This window comes from Myxocyprinus asiaticus, chromosome 20, assembly GCF_019703515.2.
Source record: "Myxocyprinus asiaticus isolate MX2 ecotype Aquarium Trade chromosome 20, UBuf_Myxa_2, whole genome shotgun sequence".
Taxonomy (NCBI): domain Eukaryota; kingdom Metazoa; phylum Chordata; class Actinopteri; order Cypriniformes; family Catostomidae; genus Myxocyprinus; species Myxocyprinus asiaticus.
The window spans coordinates 44,266,202-44,279,129 of record NC_059363.1 but is presented as its reverse complement, the minus strand read 5'-3'; the positions used below and the strand labels follow the sequence as shown (position 1 = coordinate 44,279,129).

The 12,928-nt window shown below is 41.7% G+C and overlaps 1 protein-coding gene across 3 annotated transcripts in view; it reads right to left on the bottom strand.

The window, feature by feature from the left end:
• Positions 1-12,928, bottom strand: part of LOC127410931 (myelin transcription factor 1-like protein) — a 177,671-nt gene that overhangs the window by 28,249 nt on the left and 136,494 nt on the right. For all 3 annotated transcript variants that reach the window (XM_051646191.1, XM_051646193.1, XM_051646192.1), the window contains one exon: positions 1,669-1,790. In XM_051646191.1, the coding sequence (XP_051502151.1) occupies positions 1,669-1,790 (122 nt within the window). The remainder of the gene's footprint in view (positions 1-1,668; positions 1,791-12,928) is intronic.

Sequence of the window (12,928 nt, the reverse complement as noted above, 5' to 3'; positions counted from 1 at the left end):
TCACAGCGCAATGACGTATCTCTCAGGAAAATAGCAAAGTTTGCACGCATACACCCACAGTTAGCGCTAACACTCCCACCAACAGCCACTTGCACGTTATGCTGGGAAGAAATTTGCACTCAAAATTAACCAGAGACTAACAATGGTTCAAGGAACGAAAACGGAAACCAAATACGAATGAATGTTTTTTGCAGAACATAACCGAAAACAGGAACAAGTGATTTTCAATTGTTCTGGAGTGAAAACGTTATTTTAACATGCTGGTAACCGGTTATAATCAAAATGTAATTGCTTATTTTAACTTTTTTTGGTGAAGCAAGTGGCTTATTTTGGGCTTATTTTTCCAGACCAGGTTCCTTGTTTCTGTTGCAAGATCTGGCAAAACTGCAATTGGTGTTCCACCCACCCTTTAGCACCGAGTGCAGTCATTTTAAAAAGAATGTTATTAACTGTTCTTTTATTTTGTTCTAACCGGTAGCCATTTGGATAGGAGGCTGTGGAACTTATGAACCGGAACGAAAAAATACAGTTTTTACTCAGAATGAAAAAAAAAAAAAAAAAAAAAAAAAAGAAACATTTAGTTTTTAGTCCCTGGAATTAGCACTCTCATGAAAATTTTTAGAGCCCCACATTTTATCATCGCAAGCTAGATATGTATTTTGCAACTAAAAGATCTATAGCTAAATGACATAAAAGGCACTAAAAACGTTCAAGGAACTAATTTATTGTTATTATTATTCATTTTTTGCAGAATGTAGCCAAAAATGGGAGCAAATCATTTGGAAAGGAGGCCACGGAATGCCGCAGCCAGAACAGATAAATATTGTTTTTGCTCAGAACAAACCAAAATGAAAAACTTTTCATTTTTAGTCCCTGCACTGGACTTCGTAAATTGATGATTCATCTGTTTTTTGAACCAGTTTGCCAAATCGAACCATCTGAAAAAACAAAAAACAAAACAAAAACATTGAGTCATCGGCATGCCTAATGCTACTTGAGGTAGATAAAACATTCTTGAGCAGCACATTTAAAGAATTGCCTTTTTTTGCTTGGTTATAAGGCTGTGCAATTCAAAGTGACATAAACAGCGATGCTACATTCTGTCATGTTACACCACTACTTGTTGGAAAAAATGGATTGTTACTGGAAAAGCTACAGTCTTTAGAATCCGGCTGAGCTTCTAATGCTCTTGAAAAATTAAGTTAAGATAGTAGCATCGTAACTTTTAGTTAGTTACTCCTCAGCTGCACCTTTACATGCATTACAGGGGAAAAAGGTTAGAAACATTACAAGATTTTACATATTTTATACCTGTTAAAGTATTAGTTTCTAAATTAATTTAACCTCTGATTGACTGGATTAATTGTGTTGTCAAAATAAATATGAGTCTGATTTCCGTTGTTTTTCAATTCTACATTGTTTCCAGTTTAGCTTCACTGTCTGCATGTGTGTGTCCCGAATCACATCGCATCCTAGAGCAAAGCTGAACCATAAACAGCTCGAATGAAAATGATGTTTTAAATCTATAAAGCAAAATAGTAGATGTCAAATCATATGGCATGCAGTAGTGCAGAGCTCTAAATCGAGAACAGGAGAAGAATAAGGAGAAAAGAGGAATAGAAACGCGCGAGGCAGAGGCAGTCTCATCGCTCCCCCCGTGCAGCTTACGTTATCAGGTCCTTTTTGCTTTCTTTGCAAGGTGGGAATTTATGCTTGGGACTGGGAATACTGAGATCGGCAGTGTATGGACTGTCATCTAAAATGTCCTGGAAGGGATCCAGATCATCAGACTGTGAAAACAAAGCCAGAAAGAGACAGACAGAGAGAGAGAGAGAGAGAGAGAGTGAGAGAGAGATAGAGAGAGAGAGAGAGAGAGAGGGAACAAGACAAGTTAGTATTGTTTATTATAAAATTCATCAACACATTTGTTATAATATTGAATTGCTTATTAATTTCTATGTTCTTGTCATCGTGGCCCCGCCTCCTAGGGCCATCCTTCAGCCAGGCTCACAATGTGAGTGGGCTGGAGAGAGGAGAGGAGCCTCGTTTGGATGTATGCCCAACTCGCTCCCCTGGACCCCCGGTGCGAGTTAGATGCAACGCCGGGGTATTAGAGCACGGGTCATGGCCCACGGGCATGAGTGCTGAGCTGCCCTTCCCCTCACACTCTGTGGCCCTTGGGAACACAGGCCACCACAGAAGCTGCTGCCCCTCACGTCCCGGAACCTTAGGAGGAGAGTGCGTGCGGCTATTGGATCCCGTTCATGTTCTAGACCATCCCATAAACACTCCCCTTTCTTAACACTGTGAGGACACCATTCCCCTTTTTTTTGGACAGTAACTCCCTCATGGACACTTTATTCCCCTTTTTGGATATTTTCTGTTTATTATTTCCAATAAAAGCCTCTCTGAGGCTTGACGACACACCCACTGTGTCTGTCTCTTGCTCACCTTGCCACAGTTCTTTAGTAGATTTGAATGGTCACTTCTATATCTCCCTGTGTGCACACACTAGCGTCCTTTCGCAGGTCCAGGAGCAGAGCTGGATGTGTACCGGCTGAATTAGGTATGTGCCAGACCTGGACTGATGGGCATGGATGCCGGGCTACCCTTCCTCTCACACTGCGTGGCCCTTGGAAAGGCAGGCCACCACAGAAGCCCCCACCCCTAGTGTCCCGGAACCTTGGGGGGGAGTGCGTGCAGACGTCGGTCCCCGCTCACATCCTGGATCATCCCATGAACACTCCCCATTCCTAAAAAGAGCCCTGATTCACCGCAAACACATCAGATTCTCCTTTATTTTTGACACTAATTCCCCCATGGACACTTTATTTCCTTTTTCAACATTTTCTGTATATTATTATTTCCAATAAACTCCTCTCCGAGGCTTGACAACACACCCACCGTGTCTGTCTATTGCTCACCCTGCCACAGTTCTTTAGTAGATTTTAATGGTATTTGTTTTTCATATCAGTTTGAGACTCATTTGCTATGCACAGATGCTATGTTCTGATTGGAATACTAGAGTAGGCCTTATGCTTACTGGATACTGTGCAGTATACACTGAATACTAGCTAACTTTTTTTAAACATAAGGTGTGTCCAAAACTGCACACTTTTGAACTATTCTACATCATTTTGAAGTGCAAGTAGTATGTTAACATTTAAAATGCAACAAAAAGAAATGTACTAAGAGTACCTAGATGATGTACTTCTTCAACCATCAAAACGGAGTGTGGAACGTTGGACACTTCATGCAGTCAGCGCTCGTGACTTGCCATAAATAGCGGAAGGGTCAGAGTTACCTGGCCACGATGCTGGCATGACAAAACAACTCTAAATAATGGAGAATGTAGCAACTAGCGAAACTTCAGTGAAGGCTACACCTTACAAATGTAAGTTGAATGATTTACCCATCACCCAACACTGTGTGAAAATATGTACTTTATTTGAAATATAAGTTTTGAACTGAGTATGGCTTACTCGCTAAAGCTAGCACCAACACATCGCATGCATTTGAAACGTCACTTCCGTCAGCAACTCACACCAAATGTCAATCTGTTTAGTTTTTCAACTGATTTTCTACATCCACATGCGCTAGAAGGACATCTTTGACTGTTACTATGTCTTGCTGTTTTTTTTCAGTGACCCGTCAACTTTTAAAATTGTGTGTTCTTGAGAAACCTGCATTCTTTTCTACCGTATTTGTCATGTAATGTTAGTTACATTCTGTGGAATGGGGGGCGTGGTCATGTGTCTGTCTGCAGGAGAGGGAAAGCAGTAAGGCTTGTCACCTGGGCTGTAATTACTCTAACACCTGTCTCTCATTATAGTGATGGCAGATGGAGACCTTATAAGGCTCGCCAGAGCAGCAGAGGAGAGAGAGAGAGTGGCCCAGAGCAGTGGTGGAGGAAAGACCCACAACAGAAACTGTCATTTAGAGAGAGCTATTCTGAGTTGGCCACTAAGAGCTGTTTTGCTTTGTGTGTGTGTGTGAAGCTGTTCGCTGTCTCCTGACTCCTCCATTGCCCACAAACTTATCCTTATCACAGTGGTACTGAAAACCTGGCTTTGGAGGAGAACGCTGTTATGGAGCCTTCACCGCTGGGTGAAGTCTTCAAGACCCTCGCTAGCATCCAGCAGAGCCAGCATCAAGCCCTTATGGAGGTAGGCCTGGAGCCGGAACAGTGCTTCCAAGTCCTGCTCCAGGCACAAGCGGAGGACCGGCAGGTGCTCCGGAGCCTGATCGCCAGACAGGGGGCTGGCACTGTGACCTCCCCGGAGCCTACCCCACCCATGGACCTGATGAAAATGGGGCCAAATGATGATCCGGAGGCTTTCCTCGACCTGTTCGAGAGGACAGCCGAGGTATGGAGGTGGCCTCCCGATCAGTGGGTGGTCACCTGTTGCCCTTACTCTCCGGGGAGGCGCAGCTAGTGACACAGCAACTTCCTGCCACCAGCCTCCTTAATTACAACCATCTGAAGAAGGCCATCCAGCAACAGGTCGGTCGTAACCCGGAGCAGAGTCAACAGCTCTTCAGATCCCTGAACTTCAGGAAGCACGGCCGCCTGTTCGCATTTGCCCAACAGCTCCGGAACGCCTGCCGGAAATGGTTGCTGGTGGAGGGAACCCGGTTGCTGGTGCCGTGGAAGTTGTTGATCTGGTGGTGCTGGAGCAGTTCATCTCCCAATTTCCTTGAGGCATGTCCGAGTGGGTTCAGTGCCACCGCCCAGCGTCGCTGGAGGAGGCCGTCCAGCTGGCAAAGGACTACATGGCGGCATTTCCAGGAGGCAGCGAAGCAGTGTTTTCTTCCCCTTCTCCTCTCTCTTCTCTCTCTACACCCCCTGTGTCTTATGTTTCCCCCCTCCCGTCTCTCTCAGTCCCGGCCAGTTCCAGCTCCTCGGGAAGTGGGGAGGAGCCCCATCCACAGGTTTTTCCCCATTTGTGCTACTGTATGGGCATAGGCCGCAAGGCATGCTCGACATCATATGGGAAGCTTGGGAGGAAGGACATTCGAATAGCAAAAAAAACAAATTCAATACGTTCTTGACCTTAGAGCAAAACTCCACACTTTGGGGTAGGTAACACAGGAGAATTTGCTTCAAGTGCAAGAACGTCAATGCCGACTGTATGACAGGGGCACTCGGCTATGGGAATTCACACAGGGAGATAAAGTGCTTGTATTGCTGCCAACTTCGAGCTCCAAATTACTCACCAAGTAGCAAGGACCCTTTAAGGTCACACGACGAGTTGGAGATCTCGATTATGAGGTTAGGCGAATGGATAGGGGAGGGGCATGTCAAATCTATCACCTCAACCTCCTCATACCATTGAGGGAGGCAGTACCTGTAGACTTGGTGAAGGTAGTTCCGGAGAGGGCGGAGCTCGGGCCGGAGGTGACTCCCAAATCAAGTTCATTCACCCCGGTCCCCTTTGGAGACCACCTCTCACTGTCGCAGCTTACAGACATTGCCCGGTTGCAAGCGGAATTTGCGGAGTTTTCACCCCTTCCCGGTCACACGAATCTTATAGAGCACCATATTGAGACCTCCCTGAGGGTGGTGGTTCGTAGCCACCTCTATCGTCTTCCTGAACACAAGAAAAAGATTGTTCAGGAAGAATTAGAGGCAATGCTTGAAATGGGCATAATACAAGAGTCGCACAGTGATTGGGCCAGCACGGTAGTTCTGGTACGGAAGAGTGACGGCTCGGTCTGGTTTTGTGTTGACTACCGGAAAGTGAAGGCGGTGTCCAAATTTGAAGCTTACCTAATGCCGCGAATTGACGAGTTACTCGATCGGTTGGGTGCGGCTCAATTTTACTCGACGCTGGACTTAACAAAGGGTTATTGGCAGATCCCTTTAACTCCAATATCCTGAGAAAAAAACAGCTTTTTCCGTTCCGTTCGGACTACACCAATTAGTGACGCTTCCGTTCATTTTGTTCGGAGCCCCAGCCACATTTCAGTGTGCCATGGACAAGATCCTCAGACTGCACACAGCCTATGCCACCACATATCTAGACGATATCATCATTTATAGTAATGACTGGCAGCGACATATGCAACATCTGAGGGCTGTCCTGAGAGCGCTGCGGCAGGCGGAACTCATGGCCAACCCAAAGAAATTTGCAGTTGGGCAGGTGGAAGTTAGGTATCTGGGGTTCCACTTGGGTCACGGGCAGGTGCGTCCACATGTTAATAAAACCACAGCGATCGCAACTTGCCTGACGCCCAAGACCAAAAAGTATGTAAGGAGGTTTGTGCCTATTTATTCTGATGCCGACAGGCTTTTCTTAAGGTAAAGTCCGCACTTTGTGGGGGGCCACTGTTACATGCACCTGACTTCTCTCTCCCCTTTATTCTGCAGATGGATGCATCTGACAGGGGGCTGGGGGTGGTGCTCTCGCAGGAGGTGGGAGGGGAGGAACAGCCAGTACTGTTTATTAGTGGCAAGCTCGCCTTCAGGGAGACAAAGTACAGTACTATCGAGAAGGAATGTCTTGCAATTAAGTGGGCTGTTCTTACCCTCCGCTACTACCTGCTGGGGCGGGCCTTCACCCTCTGTTCCAATCACGCTCCTCTGCAGTGGCTCCACCACATGAAGGATACTAATGCGTGGATCACCCGTTGGTATCTGGCTCTTCAGCCCTTTAAGTTCGAGGTGATCCACAGAGCAGGGGCGCAGTTGGTTGTGGCTGACTTTCTCTCCAATGGGGGGGGTGGGGGGAGTAGGCAGGCCTGAGTCGGCGGTGGGGGTATGTGGCATGGGGGGGGCATGGTCATGTGTCTGTCTGCGGGAGAGGGAAAGCGGTAAGGCTCGTCACCTGGGCTGTAATTAATCTAACAGCTGTCTCTCATTACAGTGATGGCAGAGGGAGACCTGATAAGGCTTGCCAGAGCGGCAGAGGAGAGAGAGAGAGAGAGTGGACCAGAGCAGTGGCAGAGGAAAGACCCACAACAGAGACTGTCATTTAGAGAGAGCTATTTTGATTTGGCTACTAAGAGCCGTTTTGCTTTGTGTTTTTCCTCCATTGCCCACGAACTTATCCTTATCACACATTCATTAGTTAATATGTCATTCATATGAATGCATTCTTTGTTTTCTCTTAAAAGGGATGTACCAAATTTTGTGTGCCTACGGACACCTGTGTTAGACTCAACATTTCCTAATTACTAATAACTGCTCAATGCATATTGCTACTCTAATACAAGAAATATCTTATTAAATCAAGGGGACTGCAGTGCTCCTGCTATTGGCTCAGTACATCTCCTAAGCATACCCATTTGCAAGGGTTCAACAACTCTAAAAAGTCTTCCTTCTGCAGTGTATGGCTCAATTAAGTGCATATTTATAAGGGTAGCATGTTGGTGTAATCATATACAGCTTTATATTTTAATCTTTCATTTTCTTTCTTTTTCTTCAGATTTGTTTCTCTCCTCTACGACCTGGTTGTTCTGAACTGAATTAATGGTTTTGTATTTTCTTTTTGGGAAGTATAGGTTTTAAATTAGGTTCCAATGTCCTTTTGGAGTAAGTTCCTCTTCCCTGCTGTCATCGTCTTCCGGCAGGATCTGACGGTTTGAGCGAGAATCTGAGCGAATGCCAAAGGAAAATATTCTATCACTAGATCACATTCATTCATTTTTTCAATGGCAGATTTATAAAATATTTTCGCTGTTTTTTTGTATTATTGATGTTGTTTTACTGTAAATAACCATTTTGTGTAGTCACCATTAGGGTGATTAGTGTTCCATAATTGGTCAACTTGGACCCTGTTCAATCCATGTATTTTTCCTTGCGCATGTGAATATGCATAGCTGAAGTGCAGCTTAATGCACACTTCTTTGGGGAATCAAGTTTAATGTATTATTTTCTTTAAAGCCAAGTAGGTTAAGAAGAAACAGTACTTTAAATGTTAATTTGAAACAACTTGTTATTAATTGCTAAATCTTATTCGTGTGACATACGTACATTTTTAAGTAAATAAAGTTAAATGAACTGTTACATTTGTGTATATCTAACAAAGATTTTCTAGTTGTGCTGATATTAAATGACCATACGTTGAATTTACTTAAAAAGCGTGATGCAGAATTGCTATGTATATGTAACAATTAAGGAAAAGAGGAAGCTGGGGCCGACTTGACAAAACACATAGACATTTATTGTTGCACTTTTCAGTCGCACACAATAAGACACTGTTTTTCAGCAGTACACAAAAGGTTTTCAGCATCCACCACACTGGCACGCAGACACACACACAGACAGCTTTGTGCGTCTCTCTCGCTCTCGTCTGCCGCTGTCTCCTCTCCTTAAATACTCCTGCTGCCCATCACAGGAACACAAGACCGGTGTGGCACACAGGTGGACCTCATTCACCACTTATCTTCCCGGCCTCGCTCTACCCAGACGCCACTCTCCACAGTATACATTTTATACTGTGGCGAGGTTTAGGGGTAGAGTTATGGTTAAGGGCAAGGGTAAGTGTTGGGGTAGGGTTAGGTTTAGGGTTAGGGGTAAGGTTAACAGTGTAACTACAGATGTAATTAATTTGATTAGTTAAAATGTATTTAAATAATAGGGACATAAATATTCCAATGAAAAACAAACATCTAAAATTAAAATAAATGTTTTAGCTTAAAATGTCTTACGCATGACACACGAAACCATCAAATCCATCAAATAAAGTTCAGTGTACAGTTCATTATATCCGTAGTATGTCATTGGGACACAAATTGGCACCATTTCCTGAGAGTGACTCATTCACACTTGTAAGAACTGTATACTTCTTATATGGGGTTGTTCATCTTTTTTTTTTTTTTTTTTTACCATCTGTCAATCACCTTCAAAGAAGCGACTTTCAATAAAAACAATAAAGGCATTCCTCCATTTTCACACACATATGAAACCCTTCATTTAAAAAACACAGAGCAAAAATCAGTCAATCCTTCACAGTCAACACGGCTGAGTATAAGTTAATTAATCTATCAAGTCGTGCAGCATCAATGAGACTTCAAAATTTCAGTCAATGCCTTTATAACAACAATATTGTGCTTCTATGACGAAAACAGAACAGGGACTGCATTTAGAGTGCACCGATACACTAGATGGCACTGTGGTGATGTGACAGAAGTGATTTCGTTCACATTTCAGGTCATAAAGCAAGCCCGTCTCAGAATGACCTAATATACGGTGCTCAAACATTTTACAGCGCACATATTTTTGCTCTCCTTCAACCCTCAATAGACAAGCAGCACAAAGAGAGTATGCATGAGCTAAATAATCAAAGATGCAAACTTGGTCACTGTATAAAGAGAGATGCAGATGCAAATGTCCTTTAAATTCATATTGTTTATATGCTCAAACCTCACAACACCCCAAACACTGAATTAAAGACGAATCTCACTTTATTTTTAAACAACTTCAAGGTGAACATGATCATATTTGTCTGTTTGCTGTATATGCCATCCCAATGAAATGTGAATTATTGCATTATGCAAAGATAGTATTAAGAATGCAACAACACCTTAATGTGTCCAGTAATGTGTATGTGAATAAATGTGTATGGATTTGATTGGGAATGTAAAATAATGATGGCATTCATTGGATTTTTGGGGTACTTACAGTATACTAGATCTCTGCTGGACAAAGACAGAAACAATGGCTGTATTCAGAATAGAAAACTAATGTGTGAAAGAGTATGCATTATTCCACAATAAACATTTAACAGTAGTATGCTACATTGTTGTGACATGACCTCATTATTTTTACATGATTTCTTTTTAGTGGTGCACAGTTATCAACTTAGAAATAAAACAGTTATTTTGTATTTATATTTTTTTATTATTATGTGTAAAAACCAGCAAATGTATTAGGCCACCTGGGAATTCTATGCATTGTTATGTTATTTTATATAACAATGAACAATATATATATTTTCATAACAATATATATTGTTTTATTAATCTTTATTAATATTAGTTAATAAAAATACAATTGTTCATTGTTAATTCATGCTAGTTCATAGTGCATTAGCTAATGTTAACAAATACAACTTTTATTTAAAAAATGTTTTAGTATATGTTGAAACATTAACCAAGATTAATAAATGCTGTGAAAGTATTGTTTGTTGTTAGTTACTGTTAACTAACGTTGTTATCTAATGTTAACAAATGGAACCTTATTGTAAAGTGTTACCAGAAATTTTGTAAAGATGATTGGTGTCAACCCTGAAACTGCTCCAATTAGAGAGAGAGAGAGAGAGAGAGAGAGAGAGAGAGAGATTTCTCTCTCAAATTCTGGCCTGATTTTTGGAGCAATCACTTGAGCCATAAATGCCATGTGACTAATCACTCTGGAACAGCAGGAAAATTATTTTTAAGCTTTTTTTTTTGTTTTGGTTTTTATAAAAATATTTTAATTGAATACGTTTATTTTATTTAATAATTAAGTTTGCAAACACTTTTTTGTGTTTAGTACACTTATATGTTGTGGACACAATTGATGCTCCTTTCAGAGAGACTCTTACAGTAACTTTACTACCAATAATTTCTCCCATAAAGTACAACCTAATCATACTAAAAGCCACAGCTGGCAATGTTGTAGCTCAACTGGAAGCATGTTGGGTCAGCAGCGTCCACTGACAGTTAGGTTAATATAGTTATATAGTTAATAATAATAATAATAATAATATATATATATTTATTTTTAAGCTTTTTTTATTTGTTTCGGTTTATATATATATATAATATATAATAATATAGTATAATATTTAATAAAATCTTCACTGTATTACATCCTGTACAGCTGCAAACAAATCGCTTTAAAAACGCTTTTGGTGCCCCTCTGGGGACATTTCACCCGGAAAATGGAGCTCACACACTCCCATCCACACCAACACTTCTCGCTTTGACCACTGGGGGCAGTGTTTCACATTTTGGTAAGAACAGACCGATTTCAGCTAAAGAAAAGTCAACCTCCTGTTTCCGATTTCACTGTGAGATTGGTCTAAAGATAACCAAGATTTTTTCATGGATTTCTCTAAAATGAGATTAAATGTTACAAGAGCGATAATTTGGCGGGGCACTGATAAATAGTGGTAGAGTGACATTTCCTTGTGTGTGTTACATTATTTTATCTTGTGCACCAAAATTTTTGATTATTCCTGTTTAAACACCATCCATATAGTCATATATCCATTCTTCCTTCTAAGAGAAATTTGGAAATATAGTATCAGAAAAACAATGTTCAGATGGAGCTCCAGCAAAAATGAAATGATCTCATGAAGATCTCATGGGATCTCTGTCCACCACATCACACTCATGCTTAACAAGCGGTTCAACTCCACTGCAAGACAATACTTAACTACTGAAATCAATGTGCTGCTGGAGTAGAGATGGAGCATCATGCACCTCTGACTCTGTGACAGTGCTGCAGGCCAGATCAACCTCAGCCTGAGCCTGTCCTCCACTGCAGAATGACAGCACATGAGAGAGAGATGCTTGTGGCATTTCCATGTTTCCACATCACATGTTATCAGCTCTACTTTCCTGCTTCCTGCTGAAATTCATCCTGAGCACCAGTGGATGAGTATGTGTGTGTGTGCATGTGGTTAATCTGGTCCCTATATCCTTCAGAAAAAACATTCATGGCTCGTACAGCTCCGTTTTTCTCAAATCCATCATGCGGGCAGGCATTCGCAGCAGGTCATGCCTTTAGCTGGTGTGCAGCGAAAACTGCCTTTGTCTGCTCGTATAATTGCTAGCATTACTTTCACACAATGGTGAATAGCTAAAATAAATGCTACACTTGATTTGTGATTTGGAATACAGGGTAGAGGCCTCTGTGCACAACACAAACTAAATGGATTTAGCAGTTATCAAGAAAAAAAAAAATTATGCTGAAAATATCAATAGAAAGAGAGCAAGATTTGTTGGTTTTGATCCTGCACTCGGATCTGTATTTGTTATAATGCTTAATATGTTGTCCTTATATTAGTGCTGTAATCTTTTGTGTTCTGTAAACCTGTTTGAAAGCCTGTTCGGTATTTTCGCAGTTCCATTTGGTGATGCTTATGACACAGAAATTCCACACTTCACCTTTAAATATAAGAGGTCATTGTACTATATAAACATACTGTAAGTTTCAGAACTCAAAACTTCCTCCTCACTGCAAAAAGAGCATTTGTTGAAACCAAGCTGCCAAAACGACCCATTCTCTAATTCCTCCACATTGTGATGTCACACTGCGGTAGATATTTGCATCTGATCGCCTCCACAACAACACCTCAACGCTTACATTACCGATCACTTCCGTATCTTACTTCCGCCCAGTAGTGGTGAGCAGTGAGAGAGCAGGTCAGTCAAGAGCAGAGAGCAAATCACAACAGTGGGAGTTTACAGTCAAGTCTTAAAGGAGAGGCAGCACCAAAACCGAGCATTTCTGACAGAGGATCAGAATCATATGTTTTACAAATATATTTCTGTTTTTTGGGGCAAAATCTTTACAAATATGATAAGAGAACCTCAAGGAACATTAAAATAATAAAAAAAGGCATGTCATGACCAAAACTGGTCCATAAACAAAACCCTGTGACCCAACCTATCCTGGACTGCCAAATGTTATAAGGAAACCTGACCGGAATAGCTCATTCTCCTTTTTTTCCTCCCCAAGCGAGTAGACTCAGACACAGATTCTCACACACTCTGATTAAACAGAGTGCGTGTGTGCCAGTGGCGGCTGGTTCTTTTCTCTAACTAAGCTCAAAACAAAATATCTGATTATAAAAGCTGAAATAAATGTCTAACGTCAGATTGCACATAACTGTGTGTGTATCTCCAAGCCACCAACAATTTCATACTCTGTAAATCACATACATCACAGTTTCAATTATTGGCCATTTGTTGCAAAGTCCCACCCATTTGAGAG